Here is a 24,905-nt window from a genome sequence, read left to right on the forward strand (position 1 = left end):
TTTAAGACTTTGCAGGTCTCCAGAGTAGCTAGTGGGGTCTCATGGCTATTTCTCTCCAGGTAGTAGCCACGAGGGAGAGGTGTTTCACAGGAGTGGGTGTAGTATTGGGTGAAATGACCACCAGGGAGGACTCGGGATGCTCCATTGTAAGGGTCTTGTAGCGCAGGCAACAAGGATTCCTCTCTCACTGGAGGGGTCCCCTGGGGACAGCTTGTATAACGTCTCTGACTCCCCCCCCCGCCCTGCACCCCCTAATCCCCATCCCCCCCACCACCCCAGTGAGCACACTACCTTGATGCTGGGAGGTGGACATTTTTCCTGGCATCCTTCAGTCCTTGCTTGGGCAAGTTGCTTAACTTCTCAGAACCGTCTTGACCTCAAAATGGGTACTTCCTAGTCTTGATGGTCTCTATCTGAAGCAAACCTGAAGCTCTCAACTGTCAGCCAGGTCTGGAATTTCCTGGAAGTATGAGCCTTTGTGGGTGGGGGTCCCTTCTCATCCTGCTATATCTTCCCTTCCCCACTTGGACTGGTGCAGGACTTTTTACATTAGTCAACAGGACCTCTGCCACTGGTTTTCCCTTTATGATCTCTTAGGGATTTTTATCCTTTGCTAATAAGTGATTAGAGTGTTAGATACTTTGCTCAGGACTCTGGCCTACTGACTCATTTTACTAGCTCTGCTCTTTGGGCCTGACTCCACCATGATTTGGTGGGACATGATTTCATTTAAGGTACAAGAGGCTGCAGGAGAGGATGGGGTACTGTGTCGTGTCCTGGGCGTGGACCTTTAATGCTGCCATGGTAACCAAAGCCGCTATTCTGCAGATAAGGGCGGGCCAGAGATCAGGAGCTGCCAAACTGTTTTCTCCAGGAGCAGGAGATGTTAGTTAATTTGCATGAGCCATGAACATTTCCCAAGGCTGTGACATTTACCATTCCCTTCTTCTTTCAAGCTCCAAATCCCTTACTCCATTACTCATTCATTCATTCAACAAATTTACTGATTTCCTGCTGTGCGCCAACTTCAGTGCTAAGTCCTGGGGACATAATGGTGAATAAAAGGTGGACGTAGTCCCTGACCTCTTGGAGCTTATAACTAGGATGACTGAACATCCCAGTTTTCATGGTTCTGGAATAATAATAGCATCTCTGTCTCTGTCGCAAGTATCCTGGTTTGAAAGATAAATCATATGGCTACCCTACTGATAGGTAGTAGGGGAGGCAAATCTTGTGCGTGTGACCACACAAATTAGTATAAATAAAACCGCCATGAGTGAATGCTGCAGACGGGATGGAGCCGTGGGGCATGTGAGCAGGAGGTCTGACACAGGGGGCACGGGGAGTCCAGGTGGGGCAGCTGAGTGCCAAGACCCTGTGGTGGAAGGGTGCCCGGGGTGTCTTGGGACTTGAGAGAAGAGGAGCATTTATGGCTGGAGGGGAGTTAGCAAGGTAGGAGGTTGGTAGGAGGTTGGACTGGGAGCAGGGGCAAGGGGAGCAAACCGTGCGGGGCCTGATGTTGGACTTTATCCTAAGCGCACTGGGAAGCTGTGGCCGTGTTTCAGGCAGCAGGGTGACATGATGTGATCAGTCACCAGTTTGCCGTTTGGGTCCCTTATCTCGATCCAAAGGGTTGCAGTGGTAGTCAAAGAGCTGGTTTTAAATCATTCATTCATCCATTCATTCATTCATTTAGTAACTACACATTCACGGAGTACCAACTATGGCACTCTGCTAAGTGTTACGCTTTGGATTTCTGAATCATTTGCCTTCAGAGGTGCCCAAACTCAAGTCTTCAGGGAGGCCGTCGTGTACCCTCCATGGCGTGAGGTGCTCTGCTTGGCCCTGTAGCATCAATCACTCACATTTGCCTCCACGCTTAATAGACTCTATTGAGTGACTACTGTCTTTCTCATCCGTCTCCTTCCCACAGCTCTAAGGTCTTCCAGGTTGAGTCTGTGTCTTTTATCCTTATGTCGCTCATGCCTGGCACAAGTAGCTGGCCCACAGAAGATGCTCAAGGCTTGAGGAATGAAGGAATAGGGATTTTCATATCTGTTTTGGAGACCAAGAGCCCTTCATTTCAAACCTTCACAGAAGCGAAGCAGAAAATTTGTTTCTGGGCAATAGAAGCCCTTTCTTTTCAGCCTTGTTGTCAAGAGTACTTCTCTTAAAGCATCTTCCTGTCTTTTTTTCCTGCATGAGCAGATTCCCTTGGTGTCCATGACCTCCAAAGTTTACGTATTTAGGAATGCAGCGATTTAAGAGAAGCGTGGCACTGGAGACACCGATTCAGCAGTCCGCGGAAATCTGTGCTGTGAGTCAGAGAGCAGAGCCAGCTAAGCCTTGTCCTTCCCCGCCCTGGGCCATCACTTCTTCGAAGCAGCTTTTGGGCAAGAAGTTTAGGCCACAGCTGAGGCAGCAGGTGACCTCTGCTGAGTGCGGGTTTGGGTCCTTTGTGCCCAAGGACGCAGCCCTGACAAATTGAAGTGACTCCTCCTGGCGGGTGTCCCAAAGTCAGAGGCACTGCCATTTCTCCAGTGAAGCAGTCATACACAAGATTGTTCAGTGCACGCAGGGTTGGGCCTGCAGCCCCTAGCCTGTCTCTACAGGCCTCCAGTTCATTATTATTATTGTTTTCATCCCGGAGGTTGTGATTCCATCAGTGTTTAGTGAAGTCCTGAAGCTTTTAAGCCAGAAATTAAAGAGCTAATGGAAATTGGCATGCTACTGGAAAAAATGAATTTGCAAATGAGGATTGTGTTCCAAAAAAAAAAAAAAACTCCCATAAAAATAAAACAAAAACCCAGCAATGAGTGGTACGGCATCCACATTTCTGTACAAATGTGCATGTGTCTGCTTCTCGTTTAAAGTGAAGCGAAAATCTTATTTAACGAGATTTTGATGGTGTGCAGCTCTTTTAATTATTTTCATTATTTATAATCAGATGTATTCATTTAGATAACTAATATTTACTGAATGCTTGTCACGAAGCAGGTGCTGTGTTAGACTCTTGTGATTAGAAAACAAATAACAGGGGCGCCTGGGTGGCTCAGTCAGTTAAGCGTCCGACTTCGGCTCAGGTCATGATCTCATGGTCCGTGAGTTCGAGCCCCGCGTCGGGCTCTGGGCTGACAGCTCAGAGCCTGGAGCCTGTTTCAGGTTCTGTGTCTCCCTCTCTCTCTGACCCTCCCCTGTTCATGCTCTGTCTCTCTCCTTCTGTCTCAAAAATAAATAAACGTTAAAAAAATATTAAAAAAAAATAGAAAAAGAAAACAACAGAAGATGCAAGATGGCTACTCCCTGTCCTCCAGAAGCTCCCAGTCTGGTATTAATTGTATCATTAGCTAACACTTGCACGGTGTTTACTGAGGCCAGGCACTGCTGTAAATACTTTATCATTTAGTGTTGACATGATCCTCTGAGGTGAGGGTAAGAAACTAACAGGAGGAGTTAAGTAACTTGCCCATGCTTGACTGAGAGGTAGAACTGGGATCTGGAGATGGGGAGTCTGGCCCCAGAATCTGTGCTTTTTAAAATTTTTTTTAAAAAAATGTTTATTTATTTTTGAGAGAAAGAGAGACACAGCATGAATGGGGGAGGGTCAGAGAGAGAGGGAGACACAGAATGTGAAGCAGTCTCCGGGCTCTGAGCTATCAGCACAGAGCCCGACATGGGGCTTGAACCCACAAATCGTGAGATCATGACCTGAGCCAAAGTCAGACACTAAACCGACTGAGCCACCCAGGCATCCCCAGTATCTGTGCTTTTTAACCACAATGTTCTACTAATGGTCAGGGAGACCAACTTGTCTTGATAATTGGAATCCAGTATGGCCATTGCTGGAAGATAAGGAAACACTTGGGCCCTTATTCACAGAGCAGGAGTCTATGTCTCAACCTGTGGGACCTTCAAAAGGACCTTCATTCACCTGTGAGGACGGCAGAGGGTCATGATTACCTGTTGGTTGTGCTCTGGAGAGACGTTGTGTCTTCACATAAAGGTATTGAGGCTCGGTCAGTGTATTCTGTTTAAAACCAAAGTACATGAGTTGTCATTCAGATCTGTGGTGAAGAGTAACTTCTTAGTCTTTGCTGAGAACAAGGAAATTCCTTTCCTTCTCAGTGGACAGAAGAGATGGAAATCTTGCTGATGCCAGGTTAACTTTATGGAGTAAATGAGGAGTTAACCTTTCATTCTTTGAGAAATGAGGACCAGATCACAAATTCGTCTCTATATTGTCCTATTTCATGTGGGAGAAAGTGACATAGCAGATGAGCTTTAGAAAAATGTTTGCAATTCTAGAGCTTCTCCAAAGTCTCTGGGATTGTCTCCACTTCCTTCTTGTTCCCAGATCAAATCATGCTCATTAGACACTGGTGCTGGTTATAGGTGCTGGCATGTTGTCTACAGAGGCACGGGAAATGAAGTATTAATTTGGGATTCATATTGAACACTCGAGCAAGGAAGAGTCTAAGTCAATAGCTACAATGAAAACAAGATAGCAGAAGCATCTCTCTTTCATGATGTTATGAATCATCTCTTACATTTCAGGGTCTCTTGAATGCCATAGCAATGGAAGGAATTAGCTCACGTTGCTGTGAATCCGAATTCCTGGAGTTCCTTCTGTAGCCCAGTAAATTCCCCCTCCCCACCTCTGAAATTGTGGACGGACTCATGTTTGATAGAAATGATCTCAAGTGCAGAGAGAATGGGGCATATGTCAAACATTCTCTGCAGGACCAGGGTGACTTTTGAGTATCACTTGGCAAATTGGTTACTGAGTCTGTACAGGGTGAGTCCAAACTGGGATGAAAGGGTGACAGTTCGTCAGGAAGCTTATTGATCTTACTGGAGCATGGATGATACTCTACTTCCTCATGAGCTTGTTGCTTTCCTCATGGTTTAAAATTTCTCATATTTCATCCTCCCGTGTAGTCAGAGAGAGAGAGAGAGAGAGAGAGAGAGAAAATTGATTCTACATTGTAAGGCACAATTTGGAAGGTAAAAGAGACCCCCAAATATGGCTTGATCCCACATGACAATATATAGATAGATTAGTCATTAGTGTATAGCCAGACACTAATGAACTGAGTTTTAGAACATTACCCCCACCAAAGAATTAAGTAGTGGTAGCAAGAAAGTTACTTATCTAAGACCATAGGCTCTGGGTGTATGGTCCAGTTAATTCAGATTTGCTCTTTTATTCTCTAAACAGATTCTCTACTGTTCTCTCCGTTCTGCAGGTGGCCTTCCCTTTAGATTTATAACCAGGCTGTAAAGTGTTGATGAAAGCTTGCTGTCAGGGACCCGAGGAAGGGCTAATATTTGCACGTAACTTGATACTTAGGATGGAAAATAAACATCGTCGTAATATTCACCAAGGCGCAGAAGGTGCCTCTCTCTTTTTCTCTTTATGGTCTGGACATAAAAAGTTTTTGTGGGCATTTCTTTGTGGGAGATGCTGAGGTGGTATGGCTGTAGGATGGCCAGCACAGGCAGAGGGCCACGTTGACCATCCGCCAGGTGGGAGGGGAAGGCACAGGCATATCAGTCCCCTCTCCCTTCTCCCTCCACCTTTCATAGGTGCTTGAGGGGTCCCAGCCTGGGTGGGATCCAGCCTGCTGTCTGCAAGGCAGGGAACTGGGCCAAGAGGGTCCAGGATGGGGAGAAAGAAGAACACCGAGGATGGAGAGAATCTTCCTTTCCGGCATTTAGGAAGCAATTCTGTTGGCAATTCTTAAAAAAAAAAAATGTTTTTTAATGTTTATTTAGTTTTGAGAGAGAAGGGGAGGAGCAGAGAGAGAGGGAAACACAGAATCTGTAGCAGGCTCCAGTCTCTGCTCTGTCAGCACAGAGCCCAACGCGGGGCTCAAACTCGTGAACTATGAGATCACGACCTGAGGCAAAGTCAGACGCTTAACCAACTGAGCCACCCAGGTGCCCCTCCCATTGACAATTCTAATAGCAGCCACTGGCTCACTTTGCCGTGCCCTAGATGTGGGACCATGGTCGAGTTACTTCCCTCTTCTAAATCTCATGTGTCCCACATGAAGATAGTGATGTCTGTCTCACAGGATCATCATGACGGTTAACTGAGTCACTCTGTGCACTAGTAAGTGCTCCGAAAGGATTCCTGCTATCATTAGTATTATTATATATGAAATGACAAGGCACACTTCTCAAAGTTTTCATACATTAAAAAAAAAATCCTCTTTCCATAATTTGACTATTGTTGAAAGCACTGCTGTAAACATTGGGGTACATGTGCCCCTATGAATCAGCACTCCTGTATCCTTTGGATAAATTCCTAGTAGTGCAATTTCTGGATCATAGGGTAGTTCTGTTTTTTAACTTTTTGAGGAACCTCCACACTGTTTTCCAGAACGGCTGCACCAGCTTGCATTCCCACCAATGGTGTGATAGGGTTCCCATTTCTCCACATCTTCTCCAGAATCTGTTGTTTCCTGAGTTATTAATTATAGCTACTCTGACTGATGTGAGGTGGTATCTCAGGGTGGTTTTGATTTGTATTTCCCGGATAATGAGTGATGTTGAGCATCTTTTCATGTGTCTGTTGGCCATCTGGATGTCTTCTTTGGAAAAGTGTGTATTCATGTCTTCTGCCCATTTCTTCACTGGATTATTTGTTTTACGGGTGTTGAGTTTGGTAAGTTCTTTATAGATTTTGGATACTAACTCTTTATCCAATATGTCATTTGCAAATATCTTTTCCCATTCTGTCAGTTGCCTTTAGTTTTGTTGATTGTTTCCTTTGCTGTGCAGATGCTTTTTATCTTGATGAGGTTCCAATAGTTCATTTTGGAGACATGTCGAGCAAGAAATTGCTGCGGCTGAGGTCAAAGAGGTCATTGCCTGTTTTCTCTGCTAGGGTTTTGATGGTTTCCTGTCTCACATTTAGGTCTTTCATCCATTTTGAGTTTATTTTTGTGTATGGTATAAGAAAGTGGTCTAATTTCATTCTTCTGCCTGTTGCTGTCCAGTTCTCCCAGCACTATTTGCTAAAGAGACTCTTTTTTCCATTGGATGCTCTTTCCTGCTTTGTCAAAGATTTGTCATAGCCAAATTATGGAAAGAGTCTAAATGTCCATCAACTGATGAGTGGATAAAGAAGATGTGGTTTATGTATACAATGGGATACTACTTGGCAATGAGAAAGAATGAAATCCTGCCATTTGCAGCAAGGTGGATGGAACTGGAAGGTAATATGTTAAGTGAAATAAGTCAGTCAGAGAAAGACAGATATCATACGTTTTCACTCATATGTGGAACTTGAGAAACTTAACAGAAGACCATGGGGGAAGGGAAGGGAAAAAAAATAGTTACAAACAGAGAGGGAGGGAGGCAAACCATAAGAGACTTAAATACAGAGAACAAACTGAGGGTTGATGGAGGAGGGTTGTGGGGGAGAGGGGGAAATGGGTGATGGGCATTGAGGAGGGCACTTGTTGGGATGAGCACTGGGTGTTGTATGTAAGCAATGAATCATGGGAATCTACCCCCAAAACCAAGAGCACACTGTATATATACACTGTATGCTAGCCAACTTGACAATGAATTATATTAAAAAAGAAAATCCTGACAGGGAAAGGCCCCTCACTTGATGGACGAGGAAACTGAGGCTCAGAGAAGCTGAGTAATGTGTAGAGGCTGAACGTTTGCCACTCGATCCACAGATTTGCTCTGTTGTGAGAGTAATAGGCCGATGGTGGTCGTACTGTCCACCTGGGTACTGAAGCAAAGGCTTCTTGGAATCCGCCATAGAAGTGCCTTGCTGGGGGGCCGCTCCAGATCTCCTCTCCGGTACCCTCCCACTGTTTGAAATATTGTGGTGTGGCCTTGCCCTTGGATGTAAGACTGCCCCTTTCCTCGCACTAGCATATTCACTTCTGCTGCTGGGAAATATTTATATGAGAATTGCTTCTGAAGCAGGAGAAATAAAAAGCAGCTGTGGCGAACAAATTAATACCACGCTTCCATTTCCTACCTGAGGCCCTTCCGCCGCAGCTGCGCAAGAACGTGGAGAGATGGGGCTGCCCTCTTGTTGGGGTTTTGAATCATTAGGGGCAATTTTGAGTCGTAATGAATGCGTTCTGCCAATTGCCTTTCTCTGCCTCACAGGGTTTGTGGCTTTCCTTCTGTCCATTAGTGGCTGAAAGTGTGCTCTCTTGTAATATATTTATGGAGTCACTTTTCATGCCCACCCCCTCATCCTGCCACAGCCTCTATCTAGCTAACTATCTACTTCGTAGACCCCTTTGCTGACCGTGCCCTCCTGGGACTAAGAATGTTGTAGACACAGAACCATCTTTGGGTTCTCAGACGAGGCCCTTTCCTTTGGTCCACGTGGTATAAGCTATTAGTAAAGTGACCATACGTCCTGCATTCGGTCTGTCTTTTGGTCCCACCATGATTATTAACAGAGCCCCTCTCTACTCGGCAAGTGTCCTGGGTTGGACTTAAGTCAGATAATCGCTCTGGCTGTTAGCGTCTGTGCATATGGCACCCGTTGGCTGTATTCTTCAGCCAGAGTCTCAGACCAGCTGAGTCATGATTGCTCTGCCTTTGTTGGTTTTTCTTTTCGGTGCCACATAAGGAAACAGAAACAGATTATCTCACCGAGTACACAGATCATAGGAGAAAAGCCACAGACAGTTAGTGGTCTCCTGTGGGTCATCATTCATTCCGCTGTAGTGCTAACACTTGTGATGGTATCTTGCGCCTTCCAGAACAGTGATTTGTGCAGCCCAGCATTGCCTTATGGGTTATAGCCCCGGGGAAAGCTGGGGGGGGGTACTTGCTGGGGGGTGCCTCCAAGGGCCATCTTTACCTCTTCCCTTCATATCAACCTCAGACCCCCCGCCTCACTTTCAGAGTGGCTGTGGTTTCTCTGTTATACCTTTCAGGTGGTCCTAATGCATGGAGGGGCGGGGGTTAGGGGGGTGGGAGGATGGGGGAGAGACAGATCCTTATTTATTTGTTCTCCAGGTTTATTGAGATATGATTGACCTATAACGTGTAAGTTTAAGGTGTATAATATATTGGTTTCATACATTTGTATGTTGCAAAATGATTACTACTGTGGAATTAGATTACACCTTCATCGTGTCACATAATTAGCATTTCTTTTTTTGTGGTAATAGTACCTAAGATCTGCTCTCTTAGCAACTTTTAGGCATGTAATGCATTGTCACTAGCTGTGATTGCCACGCTGTGCATTAGATCCCCAGAATTTACTCATCTTGTTACTGAAAGTTTGTACTCTTTGGCCAACATCTCCCCATTCTCCCCACCACAGCCCCTGGCAACCACGATTCTACTTTTTAAGATCTTGCTTCCATGCAAGTTAGCTTCTCACCTTCTTCTTCTCTTTTAAAATCATCACTATATTTATTTTTGTTGGGTTACTTTCTTAGGTTTGTCTGCCTTTACAGAAGAAGTAAGTTGCATGGGCCTGAATTTATTACTTTAGTTTGTTCATTTATTATTGATTTGAGCGTTCACTCCTGAGTTGTTTGCTGGGTAGTTGGGTGGGTGCTGGAGATTCCAACTTAGAGACTAAGAAGGAAATTCAAGGAGGAGTGGAATTAAATTTTAAAGCAATGCTCTCTTATCTAGAATACTCTTTCCCTGAAGCTTGAGGCTCTCATATCACATCTAGTGTAATTTTTTTTTTTTTTGATCCTCATAAGACCTCTCTGAACTTGATAGTGGTTGAACTTGTAAGTGAACACATGATGTGCATCGGGTCTGAGATTATGGCCTAACGTGATGCTACTCTTGGTGACACGCCTCTACCGTGTACCTGATCTTTTAAGTGAAACAGTACACAGCTCATATGCATGATTTCTTTATCTCTGTGCCTAGACTTTTCTAATGGCCTGGCTTAGCTTCACTTCTGCAGCCTGAACACAGAGAAAAACGCAATGTGAAAACAAGCACATTTAATTTTAAAACGTTTCACTTGGGTTCAAACAGTTAAGATCATTAGAAAATACTTTAAAAATTAATAAAGTTAGAACTCTGCCCTCCATCAGAAACATTCTTGTTGAGTTAAAAATGATGCTATCGCTTCGAGTGATAGCAGTCTGTTTATACTGGGTTTTCTCTGTGTGCGGGGCGTGAGTTTGCCAATGCATTTTAATTCTGGTGCTTTGCTGGAGTCTCTCTGATTCACCAGATCTGGATGGGATAATCAAATCTTATTGCTGGCATTGGGGATTGTCCAAAGCCTCACCAAGGGCTTGGGGACTTGTTGGAGAACTTCTTTTTCTCCTTGCTCTGGTTCTAAGTCTTGTTCGGCCCCCACTGTGCCTTGTATTTAATTTCCTCAAAACCACTTCAAGGTATTTGCTTGTGTCGCCCACTTTAGTATAGATTTGGGAAAACGAGGGAGGGATTTACATCACATATATAAACAGAGTTAACGTTTGCTACTGGATGGACCTGCTCTTGAGTGGCCCTGGCTTTGCTGTGGCTGAGCCCTGAACTCCCAGCATCAACTGACACTCCTTTCTCACCTTTTCTTTCTTGTCTTCCGGCTTTTTCAGGGCTTGCACCCTCTTTGTTCTGTCCTTTCCCTCTCAGGGTATAAAGTCAACCCGTCCCCATGTTTATTTATTTTTAAATTTTATTTTAAATGCAGAGCAGTTAAGATCTCACTGGTGCCAACAGCCAAATGCAGTTTGGTGCCTGCATTTGTGTATTTAAGGATATAGTCTAATTAGAAATGATCCGTTGAGAGGTCCTTCTGCCTGAATTCTTGGGCAGTGGCCGTCTTCAGCCTCGTTTATGTCTTGGAGGTGAGCCTGGAGGTGAACCTGGAGGTGGGGAGAGGACTGCCATCTATAGAGGAAAAGGCCAAGTCCCGATTTGAATTCTGGCCTCACTTCCCGGCTGTGTAGCCTAGGACAAGTTACTTACCTTCCCTGAGCCTGGTTCCCTGTCTCTAATGTGGGGATAACATTACTTTCTTGCACGTTGCAGAAAGGGTGAAACTGGATAACATCCAAGCAGCAGAAAGGATAAAGTGGAAAAACACTTCTGAAGCACCTGGCTGAAGGCACAAACTCAACAAATGTTCGTTTCCTTCGCTTTCCACCGACAAACGCTTTCCTTGAGGGCTACATATGTAAACATTAAATATTTATCAATTGCATAATTCAAAAAAAAAATGAGACTTGAAAAGGAATCTTACTCTGGATGTTTTGATGAAACAAATAATCCTCCCCACTTGTCTTTGCGGCGAATCTGTACTTTTATACGCAGCTTATGACGTTTGTGTACATTTCTCGGCACAGTGAGACTTGGTTGAACCCCGGCTCTCTCTGCAGCTTCATAGACAGTTGCAAATACTCGGTGCTGACGGTGTGATCTGAGCCCATCTAAGTGACTGTGGCCTAGAGCTGCCCCCAAGGTGTGACTTGAGGGCAGACCTAGCAGAGCTGAATAGGTAACGAGGACATAAACACTAGCTAAGGCCCGGGGTTTGGTCGGACAGCACTCACACAAGCACAGTGAAAATGGATCTTTTACTAGCAGGAAGGAGTTGCCATATGTCTTCCTCTGAAGCAGGGCAGAGCCTAGCGTCTGGTGAATAAGTGATAGTTGTCAATTAGGTCACTTAGACATCAGCTAAGACAGCCTGTACACATCCCACACGGCCGGATTTTGAACCCTGGGGTGCCAGAAACAGCCTCCAGGGTAGGAGCTCATGTTCTCAGGGGCAGGATAGAATAACCTGGAGCAAAAGGGATTTTTTTCCCCCCTGTTGATCAGTCAGTTGTGTAGGGGTCTCGGCCAAATCTAGCCCACAGCCTGTTTTTGTATAACCCATGAGCAAAAGAATGGTTTTTGCATATTTAAAGCATCGTAAAAAGAAAAGAAGAACATGCAACAGAAACTGTATGTGGCCCACAAAGCCCAAGATATTTACTCTCGGGCCCTTTACAGAAAAAGGTTGCCTAGAGGGTCTGAAATTCCTCAGATTAAGGAAGGCAGAATGTAATGACTGACTTTTTCAGTTGGTCTCATTTGTGGCAGACAGTGTCTGTTTTAACAAAGCTTAACGGGCATTATTTAGAATAAATATAATCACATTTCAGTATTTAATTGGGTCCTTTTATCTCCCTGTGGGGTTATTCCAACTGGGTCCGCGGAACGGTGTCTCTGTTTGTTGTTCCAGAAGTAGCTCATGTGTCTGTCAGCCCCGTCTGAAGGCTCCACCTCCTTACCACAGCTCACCTGTTCGAAGGTTCTTCCCACACTCTCCCCTGGCCTGAAAGGGATTGGCAGAGGCCAGCTCAAGAAGGACCGCTGGGGTATTTTCCACCCTATTCTACACATGCCAAGTCTCAGCGGGGGAGTGTGTGATCCAAAGCCAATGAAATATACGTGGCGCAGAAGTCTGAGCCTGGGAAGTGATTATCTGTGGGGGGCTCTGGTACATGGATGGAGCCTTCTGGAAGAAGTCAGATCTGGATTGGACTCTGCAGGATAGACACAACTGGGGGAGGGCATAAGCAAAGGCCCAGAGGTAGAAGGGAATGACTCATGGAGTGTCGTCCTGCCTCAGGTTGGAGGCTTTTCTAGTAGTGTGAGTTGAGGTTAGATCTTCGATGTGGCCAATGTATTGTGAATTTAAGGTGTGTGGCATTCCAGATCCTGTACCCAGCGAGGAGGAGTCACTGTCATTTATTTACAATAGGAGCTGTGTGTGTGTGTCTGTGTGGGTGGCAGGGTGGGGTAGAGGAATTGTCCGATGACAGGTGGGAAATTGGCTGCTGTTTCTTACCCCCTGACTCGGTGTTGGGCACTGGGCTGAGTGTATTATATGAACCATCTCATTCAATCCTCACAACTCTGTAGGGAAAGGTATTATTATCCCCAGTTTGCAAATGAGGACATTTGGGTTTACAAAGGTTAAAATAACTTGTGCACGGTTCTGAAGTTAAGAGTGGGTAGAGCCATGGCGGTCTGACTTGGAGCCCAGGCTCTGACCTCCTGCCATCCTGAAGCCAGCTCAGTGTAAAACATTGTAACGAAACAGAAATGGGAAGAGTGAACAGCAACTAAAAATTCTGCCTTCCAGGAATGACATTTTGGGTGACAGTCCTTCTAGACATCTTTCTATGTGTATGCAATAGACACGTATGCATTTTGCATAATCCGTGCCTAGATTGTCTAAATCCTGTGCCTGCAAATTTTACATAAATGGCACCATACTCTATATCTTTTTTTCCCCACCTAACATTAATTTTCCAATTTTAATAAGTGGGTTTTTAGTATTTCATGTTATGTCTGCACCCGCATTCACATGACCGGTCCCTTTTAGATCACTGCAATTTCTTGAGCAGGGAAAGAATTAGAGAGCTTTGGGTTTTTTTTTTAAGCTTTTTAACTGAATTTCGTGCTTTCTTGCTTTCTTTGCAGCATGCCCTTGACGCTGATAATGCAGGAGTAAGTCCAATAGGAAACTCTTCCAACAACAGCAGTCACTGGGACCTTGGAAGTGCCTTTTTCTTTGCTGGAACTGTCATCACCACCATAGGTATTCATTCCTTTGCTAATATCTTTTTTTGTGGGGGCCCCGAGAAACGGCACTTAGTCAATATTTGGTCCTAGAACGCTGGCAGCTTGAGGTTCAAAGGAGGCTTATGAAACACTGCTCGATAAATGCAGTAGTTGTAGGGGCTTTCAATAAAAGGCAAAGCAGACTAAGGAATTTCATTTTTCAAAACGAGAGGCTAGGGAGCCTTTAGTTTGAAAGGACCTGATGAAACGATCAGAATAGAAAATCAAAATATGGATTGGTCAGTTGAGCTCAAATTCCTTTCCAAAAATTGTACTTTTTTTTACTACTAGGGTTGTTAACGAAAGAATCCAAAAGTTCTACGAAGTTTGTTAATGAAGCACAACCGTTTCTGCCCCTCTGCCTTTCCTCACCTCCCCTGGGGCAACTGCTCTCCTCTCTTTTGATTATTTCAACATTCATTTCCCTGTCTTTAAATATTATACTTGTATTGCCACTTCCAGAAGTTTCAGTTTTAGAGATTATTTCTTGACTTCCAGTTGTGAAAGGTGAGGTATCAGAGTGGTCCCCCATCCATGGTTTTTTTTGTCTATGGTTTCATTTACTCTCGGCCCACTGTGGTCCAGAAGCAGACAGTCTTCCTTCTGATTCATCATCAGAAGGTCAGTGGTGGACTCGTGCTACATCACAATGCCTGCATCATTCACCTCACTTTATCTCATCACGTCGGCATTTTATCATCTTACATCATCACAGGAAGGGGAAGGGTGAGTGCAGAACAGTGGGATATTTTGAGAGACCATTCACATAACTTTTATGACAGTGTATGGTTATCATTGTTCTATTTCATCATCAGTTGTCTCTTACTGTGCCTACTGTATAATTAAACTTTATTATAGGTATGCATGGATAGGAAGAAACACAGTCTGTATAGGGCTTGGTACTGTCTGTGGTTTCAGGCACCACTGGGGTCTTGGAACATATTCCCTGTGATTCTCTTTCTTCCCCTCTGCCCTTCTGTTCAGGGCTCTCTTCCCATCCCCCTATCTTCCCAATATGGTTTAATTCGATCAACAGTGAAGGTTTGCCTTATTTTGACCAGGTAAATGCCCTTTATAACTGATCCTATGGTGATCTGTGATTACCTCTTCCCTGCACCGGTTTTTGTCTTATATTTGCGTGTGTCTTTTTTCTGATTCTTGGGGAGTTTTAGATTTTTGTGTTAGGGGTTAACTTTATAATTACAGTCATATATCATAAACTCTGTATTCGCTTTTTTAAGCAGTATTTGCTAGTTCTCTATCACAGGTGAAGACATCTCTTCTCTCACACAATTTTAGTCGATACTGTCCTTGTAATGCTTACTTTTAAATTGTTAAATATGCTTATGCTTCTATTTGATGATTTGCCCACATCGAATGATAACTCTTGGCTCTCAGCTGTGACGTAGAATGCAGTCAGTGAACTTACTCAGCGTCTCTACATCTTTCGCACTTGGGCTGTTGGGTGTTACTCACTGGATCATTCTATAACGTCAGAGTCTGTGATTTACATTGTGTTCTGTTACCTGATACTCACATGTGTTTTAGTCCTGGTCCCACAGTTCTATATTGTCAATGTTCAGCCCTCGTTCTTCTGCTGTGGCTTTTCTCATCACCACTTACTTGGCTCAAACTCATCTTCAAGTAGTTGCCTTATGAAGGGCTCATAGGAGGGGCACCTGGGTGGCTCAGTTGGTGAAGCGTCAGCCTTCGGCTCAGGTCATGATCCCACAGTTTGTGAGTTCAAGCCCCACTTCGGGCTCTGTGCTGGCGGCTCAGAGCCTGGAGCCTGCTTCGGATTCTGTGTCTTCCTCTCTCTCTGCCCGCCCCCCTGCTTGCATCCACTCTCTCTCTCTCTCTCTCAGCTTTGCTCAAAATATAGCCTTACCCTTGAGGGGCCGTGTGTCTGGAAATGAAATCTGTGACTCACATTTTATTTTTTTGAGGGTCTTCTGGGTGATAATCCACTCTTTTCTGACGTCTGTGCTGCTGGGGAGAAACCTGATGCCAGCCCAATTTTTCCCCCTTTTAGAAGGGATTTTACTTTGTTGCTTGGCTACACAAAGGGCCGTTTCTCTTTCATCTGATAATACAAGTAGGTTTTGTCCCTTTTATTTCAGGAAAGTGTTCTTGATTGTCATCTTTACACATATCCTCTGCCATGTGGTTTTGGTTCTGTTCTTTGGGAATTCTGACTATACATATATTGTCATTACTTTGCCTGTCTTCTGTGTCTATCATTTTCCACTATTCCTTTTTAAAAATTTTTAAAAATGTTTTTATTTGTTTTTGAGAGAGAGAGAGAGAGAGAGAGAGAGAGCGAGCACGCAAACAAGGGAGGGGCAGAGAGAGGGAGACACAGAATGAGAAGCAGCCTCCAAGGCTCTGAGCTGTCAAGCATAGAGCCTGACGCGGGGCTTGAACTCGTGAACCACAGGAGCATGACCTGAGCAGAAGTCAGACGCTCAACTGACTGAGCAACCCAGGCACACCCCCCCCCCACCACTCCTTTTTAACTCGGAAAATGTGGTTTCCATCTTGTTCCTGTTATCTTCTCTCTTCCTTTCCTGTTTTTTCACAGTGCCTTTTTTGCCATGTGCTCCTTCCAATTTTATTTTCATTTTTGTGATCATTAGGGGATATTTTTTCCTTTCGTATTTCTTTCCGGAATGCCATTAGCTCACATTCCATCTTCCCTTGTTATCTCACTGTTTCTTTCCTGATTTCCGGCTCTTCTGCTTTGTGGTTTTGCTGCGATGGTTATTGGAGGTGATTACTTCACAGGTGGTCACACGTTTTGTCTGGTTGAGGCAGCGTTTTTTGACTGAGTGCTTTTCACCTGTTGGTAATATTGTATATTATGTAAGTTCCATGCCCAGTGTGAAGCCCAATACAGGGCTTGAACTCACGACCCTGAGATCAAGAGTTGGATGCTTAGCCGACTGAGCCACCCAGGCACCCCTCTTGCCACAGTTTTAAAAAACAGAAGCTTTGTATTTATGCTGGACCGGTTTCCTTTCGAAATACTTGATGCCAAAAACAAACGATATTCCCGATCCAGCTATCTGCTGAAAGATTCTGTGCGGCCGGAGGAGGAGAGCCGGGAGAGGTAGGGTAACCTTCTAGGTAGCACATCTTTGTCCTCTTTTCTGCTGCCACAGAGAGAGAGGGTTTCCTGCAAGTGTGACCCATCTATGTGATTTTCTGTATAGTCCTGCCTCTTCGGCTTTTTTCTGAACCAGATCAAGTTCAAGGGGGCTTCTGCTGCTTTCTCTCTTCACCCTGTTTTCTACACTTGGTACGAACAAAGATAGTTCTTTTGAAGTTCAGAATGAGAGCCTCACCGTCATAATTGGATTTTTGCTGGCACTTTCTGGGATTTTCTACTGATGGGCCTTTTCTTCCTTCTCTGTGCTTCTTCTCTTTATTGTTTCCCATATGGTGTTGGTCCAACCCTTTTGGTAATCCTTACACACATGGGGGAAGCTATAAATAATATTCCTCTCCCAGCTCTGCTGAAAGTGAGAGTTTTCTGCCCCTCTACAAAAGTTTAGTCACATTGCAATAAAAATTCTCATTCAGAAGAATGGGAGACACATAGCATCGAGAGGCCCCTCAGCCCTGGAGGTGGAAGGATCGTCATTAACTCCTTTTATGCTCTCTGGGAGGACCTCCCTTGTCTGTTGCTCTCTGAGGCCCAGCTATGCCTTCCCTCTCCTTACCCTTCACGACCATCTCTCAAGTGGGTGTCGGATAGTGTGCCCTCCTTGGGCACTTTGATGAGCGACTCCCTATTAGTGCAAGTTTCCAAGGTTGAGGACTGTTTTAGAGGCATAGGCTTCTATGTTTTTAGAAGTTATTGTTTTTAGACCTAGCCTTTAGGACCTGTATTATTTCTACATTGGTGCATTCAAGAAAGTTATATGCAGTGAGAAAACTTGGGATGAGAGAGAATTGGCATTTCTTTTCAGAAAGTCCTTTAATCTAATTATAGGACATACCATGTTCACATTTGCAAATATACAAACATAGTAAAATCAGCTCTTACACATGTTGGAGGTGTGCATCACACTATAGTGGGATTGGGTCCTAGAAGCCTTTTGACACTCCAGGCAAGACTGGATCATTTAGTCCACAACTCACAGCTCCCCACAGAGGAAGTGGCACCGTTTGATATAAGGGCAAAAAGTGCTATAAAACTCAACGGCACCCGAGAGCATCCCTGCAGTAGATCAGAGAAGACCAGTGTCAGGTTAAATTGTGTCACCAGTCTGGTCAGTAAGAGGGAGAAATGTGTCATGCATTTTTGGAGGATTTATAGTAAAAGGATTAAAATTGAGGCAGTCTGGGCCACTTCAAGAGGTACATTTTGGGAGATGCACTCCAGTACCCAGTGTTGGATCCATGAGACATTAGTATGTGTTAAAGAAGACAGAAAAAGAAAAAAAATCCCAATTTTCTTGCTTTGTAAAATGGCTAAATCAGTGGTCTGCTGCAAAACACTATAGTTACATTGGAATGCACACTGATGGTATTTATTGTGTCAACTTGCTAGGATCCCAGGGGCTCGGTTTATTAAACGACAGCGTTCATTGAGCACATGACCTTTTGTGATGGGGAGTGGTGGTTCCATGTGCCTAATGAGAAACATTTGATATGTAACATGTGCTGCCCTTTTTAATGTATGTACACGGGAATCTTTGACTTTGTGCACATCACTCTTAATCCTTGGTTTCTGCTGCCTGGGTTTCACTTTATACACTTATATACACTTGTTTCCTGATAACCATTTCCTGAGTGGCACCCCTCCCCGCCGTGCTTGGCCTCCAGGCCTCAGGGGATGAATCATCTTTTCTAGACCAAGAAATCTAATACTGTGCATGTGCCTGGCCAAAGTCTTTAGTCCAGAGACGGGCATGAGATCTCGAATAGGCCAATAAGAAACTCAGTTCCTGGGCTTTTGCTTGAGCTTTGGAGGAAATGACTTCCTCTTGTTCTTACTGGAGTAAATCTGGAAAGAAATAGGCACAAGACACTGGTAGTCATTTTCCTGGCTAGACTTCGGATAACACTAAAGAAGCAGAGGAGGAAAGACAGAGTGATAAATGGGGTCCTGCTAACATCTTTTGAACTTTAGGTGGAGCTACCCACGAGGTGTTAAGAAATAAATGTTAAATCCCTTATTTACTGGGGGCAGTGCATTTCTATTTTTGCTTAAGCAAGACTGCATTGGGTTTTCTGTTACCTAAAACTGAAAAAATCCTAAGTGACACACACTTAATGGGTCAGAGATCACGGAGGGTCCATAAGGGTCCTCTGGTCTGGGTGGCCCGTGCCTGACTGTGCTGGTCACTGTACCTGCAGGCACTATCTTCTACCTTTTTTGGGCCACTCACTCCTGATGGAGAACATCCTATTGGATGAGCCTGTGGTTCAGGTACCTGTGTCCTGGTGACCTGGGAGGCTCTGGAGCGGGAGGCAGGACACTCTGTCATATCTGTGAATGAAGACCCTTCCCAAAAGTCTGAAGGGACTGTGAGTGCTCAACAGGAAACTGAAACCAAGCATACAAACAAAACACAAAGCAAAAATAAAATCCAACCCGAATTAAAAATCCACTTTACTATCATGGCTCAGTATTATTGCTAGAGATTAGGTCCTTGTTCTATTCGATGGTAAATTATTGTCTCTCTGACCCTCCCTTTCTCTTAATTGAAAAATAATACACTGTAAGCTGAAAATCACGGAGCTGGCTAAATTTTACCTCTAGAATGGAGGATATTTCTAAAATCCTACAGTTGGAGAATTCTAAGTAAAGCCTTAGTACAATGTTGGTAAGAATAATGAGGTGAAGAAATAATGTGATTTTTTCCCTTCAATTATTTGGTGGCAAATTCATTCATCACACGTGGTAGCAAGGCTTATAAGAAAACTCAGAGTCCTCAAATTCTTCCAGTTCTTGAGAAATTTTCCACTATTTAGGAGTCAGACAGTGGGGTAGCTGGAGCTAAGGAGCTGTCTTTTCATTATTTGTGAACTATCCAAACATTTGCCTATTTACTTGAGTTCCTATAATTTGTGATGTAATATTGTAGACAATTCCCCAAATCGCTGAGGTTCTTTGAAAAACATGATCTCTATTGGATTCCACTGGATACACCATCCATACCATAATCACATGTTGGAAGTTTAAGCCATTTCCATTTTGTGATTGTGTCCCACTGTGGTGTGAAGTCTTTGTGTGTCGAGTGTGGTCTTTACCTCTGGTTGTCTCCTGGGGAGGATCCCCCGAGGGGTTGTGGTGGCGAAGGGCATGGACTTTTTAAAGGCTTGCCAAATTGCTTTCCAGAAAGACTCTCATGAGCCACATGAGGTTATGTACTCGTCAGACGCAAGAAAAATGTGTTCATTATTTAGAATGTGTGTAGAGAGTTCTTAGGAATAACAGTCTTTTCTGAAAAGCAGTGATACTACTAAGCATCAGGGGTCCCTTAGCTGAAGGTATCAAAGTACTTCTTTTTAAACAAGGTTTTCTTATGTTCAGATACACAGGCAGACTTACAAGTGTGTAGCAAAAGGGAATATATTCAGGCACTTGTCCAAAATAGGAGCCACGTCAGAGGAAGACCAGACTCTGCTCAGTCTTTGCTGAGGGTGCCCTGTCCCCTGTCCCCTTTGTCAGTAACTAATTCTGATGTGGGGAAGTTCCACCTGCCCTTGGATGTTGGCTCTGATGGTGGGTTCCCACCAACTAGGGTTTCTAAGCGGGAGGAATGCTGCTCACTCCTTTGTTCAGATGCTTTCCCACAAACCATTATTTGTAGCAGGGCAGCAAATGACAACATTCTTGTCAACAGCTATGCAATGCTAGTCTTCGAGGCGTTTTTGGGTTGAGTCACCTGACTCCACTCATATCAGAGAGAGCCCCTGGACAGGTCCCAGATAGCAGCTAGTAACTGTCACTTGCCTGATGACCTCAGTTAAGAGTACCTGTGCCAAAGTACCTGAGCAGATAGTTCTACTTAAAGCAGCACCTGAACGGGATGCTAATCTGTGGCTTTGGAAATAGTCACTGAGGCCGACATTTAGTGAGTGCTTCCTAGATGCCAGGCACTGTGCTCCACAAAGTTATCTCACTTAGTCTCACATTAAGCATAGCCAGTAGGTACTGTTATTAGCCTCAGTTTACCGAGGCTCTGAGATGTTAAGTAACTTGGCCAGTATCTCACGACTAGTAAGCAGTGGAGCCCAGCTTTGTTCACCAGGGCCCAGAGCAGAATGAAAGTGTGGTCCCTTGCTAAAAAATGATTAAGAACATCAAAATGGCACCAGCAGATCAATAGACCAAGCATGGGGCCCTTCTTAGTGTGGGCGCACAGATTGCACTCCCAGAAAGCCAGTTCTGCACATGTAAGACAGTCTGGGCCTACAATGCACACTTTTTAGCCAGGTAACAGGCTGAATGGCACACGGTTGTGCAAAGATTCTGCTTACATAGCAAATGCAGGTGTTATGTGTGAGCTACTCAGGCAGTCTTCTTTAAACATGAGCTTTCTCTTCAAAAAGGGCTTGGAACTGGTTTCTAGCCAGAGGTGAACACAGTGAAGCCCTGCCTTGGTCCTTCTCATTTGTAACAGATGGGCCTTGCCGGGCTGGTCATCTCCTGCCAGAAGTCACCAGAAGTCGGTTGGTGGAGTAGCTCTTTGGACTTCTTTTGCTTAGTCCAAATTCCTGTGTTCTCCCTGACCAACTGCCTCTCTCGCTGCCACGTCACCCCATCTCGTTTCCCAGATGTTGCTGGCCCTCGCTGTGCCAAGAGATGCCCACACCCCAGATGCAGCTGTGGGCCCACCCAACTCCCTGCGCCAGCCCCACTGGCAGTACAGACATTCTGTCCCCTTGTCCTGGCACTGCGGGAGAACAGCAGAGTTTCTGGAGGGAAGAGAGGAGCCGGCCATCTGTTTTCTCCTGGGGCTTCATCTTCCTGGAGACGTATTGCTCAGAAGCGACTCCTTCCTACAGAAAACCCCGGGCAAGATGATAATTGCTACTACTTACTGAGTGCTTACTTTGTGTCATGATTTACATGTATTTAATCTGTACAGGCAACTCATACTTTGCATGTAACCCATTTTATCTTTAATAGCTACAAGGCAGGTGCTGTTAACAGCCCGGTCTCAGAGGAGGAAAGTGAGGTGGAAAAGTTAGGTAAATACCCAAGATCTGAGAGTCAGTAAGTGGAAGTGTCAGAACAGGAAGCTTTGCGGTCTCTAGCCATGAGCGTCCATAACCATCACTCTGAACTTCAAAGTTCTGCCAAGGATTTTGGAAGGATGGGCAGGGAAGTCCAACAGGCCTGGTAAAGCAGAGCCAAAAATCCAGGAATGTGGCCCTCCCATTGCCTCAGAGCAAACATCCAAAATGTGATTCATCTGGAATTTTCCCAGAGTGACAGGATTGAGGGTTCCACTGGAACAGCTTTTCCATATAGACCATCAGAGCCAGGGGACACGTGCACACATGTGCACACACACACACACACACACACACACACACACGCACACATGCATAAACACAGCATTACTCAAAGATGGCAATCACCTTATGCCCAGTATGAAGTGATGGCCTTAAATATATTTAAAGACTTATTTGAATATTAGTGAATATTACTCTACTTGTGTCCTTACCCGAGAACTTTAACTTCGTTTCGGTGTTCTAGTCTATGAAACACTGAAAAAGTCAGGAGCCAATTTCAGTAATGCTACTAGTGATAATACTACTTTGCACTGGTATAGTACCTTACAGTTCACTGATTTGTGCCCATTTCCCTTGAACTCCTCTCATCCTGGGATTTGTAGAGGTTAAATGCATCTGAGGACAACCAAGTGGAATGAGGTCGAGTTGAATCTGGAGCCTCTGTCTTCTCGCTTCTTTGTCATGCTCCTTGGATGCCACCAGAAATTCCCTGAACACAGTCCTTACCCAGACGGTGGGGCAGGTCTCACAGAAAGCTGGGGCAAGAGTGTGTACCTCTTGTCGGGGCTAATAAGACGCCCATTATTCAGCAGGTTCAAAGCCTCAATTTGTTTGCCTGTGCTGTGTCTGCCGTATGTTTCCTTCTCAGATACTCAGACTAAGGAAAACCTACATTCTCTGACGGTAATCGGGCAATACTGAGACAGTCAGGCAAGAGTCATAAATGTTTTCACAGGTCAATATCCACCTCTATAAAGTGAAGCTGGGTAGGCACATTTATTCCCCTTTCAATGTAAATCAGATTATTCTAGAGGGGAATTCTTAGAAAAATGGTTTTGTCCAAGTTCCTGAAAGCACCTGAAAAAAGTTCCAGGAGCCCTTTTTTTTTTTTTTTTTTGCACAATTAAATGGCAGTGGTGGTGAGTAGAAGAAATGCAAGACGAGGAAGGCTTGCCTGAACGCTCATTTAAGAAATGGAAACTGTAACTGAGATAATTCATGATAAGAGGTTTGAATGATTCTGACAAGAAAATTGGAAAGAAAAATAGCCAGGTGACTCATCACCCGAAGGCAGACAGCAGCAGCGAGGTCTCTAGGCTCATAGGAGGTGGAAGATGGGACCGCATCAACATTATCCTTGACTGCGCTGCACCCCTAACATAACCATAACCATGAGCCCAGTAACTCACCCATCGCATGGATCTAGAAACAGGCCCCACATGAGTTACCCTGTTATGGGAGAATAGTTGGATGACTATCTGGGCGCCAGTTAGCATAACATTGCAATACTCATTGGCATGAAAACTGAATAGCAAGTAATTTAGATTCTCATCTCTTTATAAGTCACAGTAATACCATAGCCCCTCCCCCACCCCTGCTTTTTTTTCCAGCCCTACTTCCATTAGTCTCATCCATCTAGTGGAAACCCAGTGCTCACTATACAGAAGTTACTTATGTAATTGCAGAATTCTTAAGAATGAAGATGCTGGTATTTTCAAGCACTACTTGAAATATACATTATAGCCATGACTATAAAAAGATTCTTTTATTTTCAAACATCCATTCCACCAATAGATATGTATTTAGTGCTTGATAGCCCTTGATGCAGGAAGCGGGTGGGAAGAGAGGCAGGATCCAGAAACGATGTAAAGTTCCCAGTAAGGAGCAAAAGCCAAGCAGAGCTAAACATCACTCATTGTGAGAAGACGCACAGTCTTCCTTCCCTGCTCTGCAGTTTTCAGGTGTCTCGGGGTGGGACTGTACGATCCATGGGTCCTTTCCAAATTTGTGCCAGGCCACATATCCTCCTTAGTGCGGAGTATCTGTTTCCCTATAGAGCCAAATATCGGGGGTAGCCAAGTCTGTTGGGTGAAGGGGATGCACATGAGATGAGACTATAAAGGAGAAGCTCCTTTCAAATCTACAAAGGGCAATGGCGAGCCCTTCGTGGATATTCAGGTCTGCCTGAACCAGGCATGTCCAAGATGTTTGGTGTTTCTGAGGTGGATGGTACCGATTTCCATCAGCAATGCAATTCTGGGTGACTACCAATTTTCCTAAAGTGTAATCTAATTAAACACATGAAGATCCAGGAAAGCCGGATCTCCTTAAAACTGTTTCCAAGGAGAGAAGAGAGAGAAGCAATGGAACAACGTTCTGATTGCTGGAGGGCCTTTGAAATGAAGCTCTACTCCCCGACTGCTCGTGGAAGTGCAGAAATCCTTCCGTCTATCTGTGGGTTCTCTGGTTCAGCCCTCTGATTTCTCTGCCACCTCACCACTCTCCCTCTCTCTTTTTGATATTTCTCACCAGGGTATGGGAATATTGCTCCGAGCACTGAAGGAGGCAAAATCTTTTGTATTTTGTATGCCATCTTTGGAATTCCGCTTTTTGGTTTCTTATTGGCTGGAATTGGAGACCAACTGGGAACCATCTTTGGGAAAAGCATTGCAAGAGTGGAGAAGGTCTTTCGAGTGAGTACTGTGTCTATTCACACCCTGACCTCTGCGATCCAATTGGCTTTTTAGCCTGACAGGATCCAGAAGGAATTATCAGGATGTAATCGTATCATTGTCACTTTTGAAGGAATAATGTTATGACCGTGTTTTCTCTTTTGGCCAACGGTGGTCACAGGTACTGTGCCTAAAACTCCTTTCCCTTCAGCAGCTTCCTTCTTGACAGTGTATTTCCAGAATCACAATACAAGAAGGTTAAGTACAGATTTGCCAAAACAGGTTTTCTGAAAATGGGAGAAACACTTAGTTCTGTTTTAAAAATGGAAGATTGGGTCCTAAGTGTGTTTGCAATAAAGTAGAGGAGTAAATCCATTTATTTTG

At 44.5% G+C, this 24,905-nt stretch overlaps 1 protein-coding gene across 1 annotated transcript in view; it reads left to right on the forward strand.

The window, feature by feature from the left end:
* Positions 1 to 24,905, forward strand: part of KCNK10 (potassium two pore domain channel subfamily K member 10) — a 122,320-nt gene that overhangs the window by 61,522 nt on the left and 35,893 nt on the right. The window contains exons 3-4 of the mRNA XM_047079809.1: positions 13,453 to 13,570; positions 24,382 to 24,542. Of these exons, the coding sequence (XP_046935765.1) occupies positions 13,453 to 13,570; positions 24,382 to 24,542 (279 nt within the window). The remainder of the gene's footprint in view (positions 1 to 13,452; positions 13,571 to 24,381; positions 24,543 to 24,905) is intronic.

This window comes from Lynx rufus, unplaced genomic scaffold (assembly GCF_022079265.1).
Source record: "Lynx rufus isolate CCGP_SWC_20201006 ecotype Redwood Valley unplaced genomic scaffold, mLynRuf1.p SCAF_17, whole genome shotgun sequence".
NCBI lineage: Eukaryota > Metazoa > Chordata > Mammalia > Carnivora > Felidae > Lynx > Lynx rufus.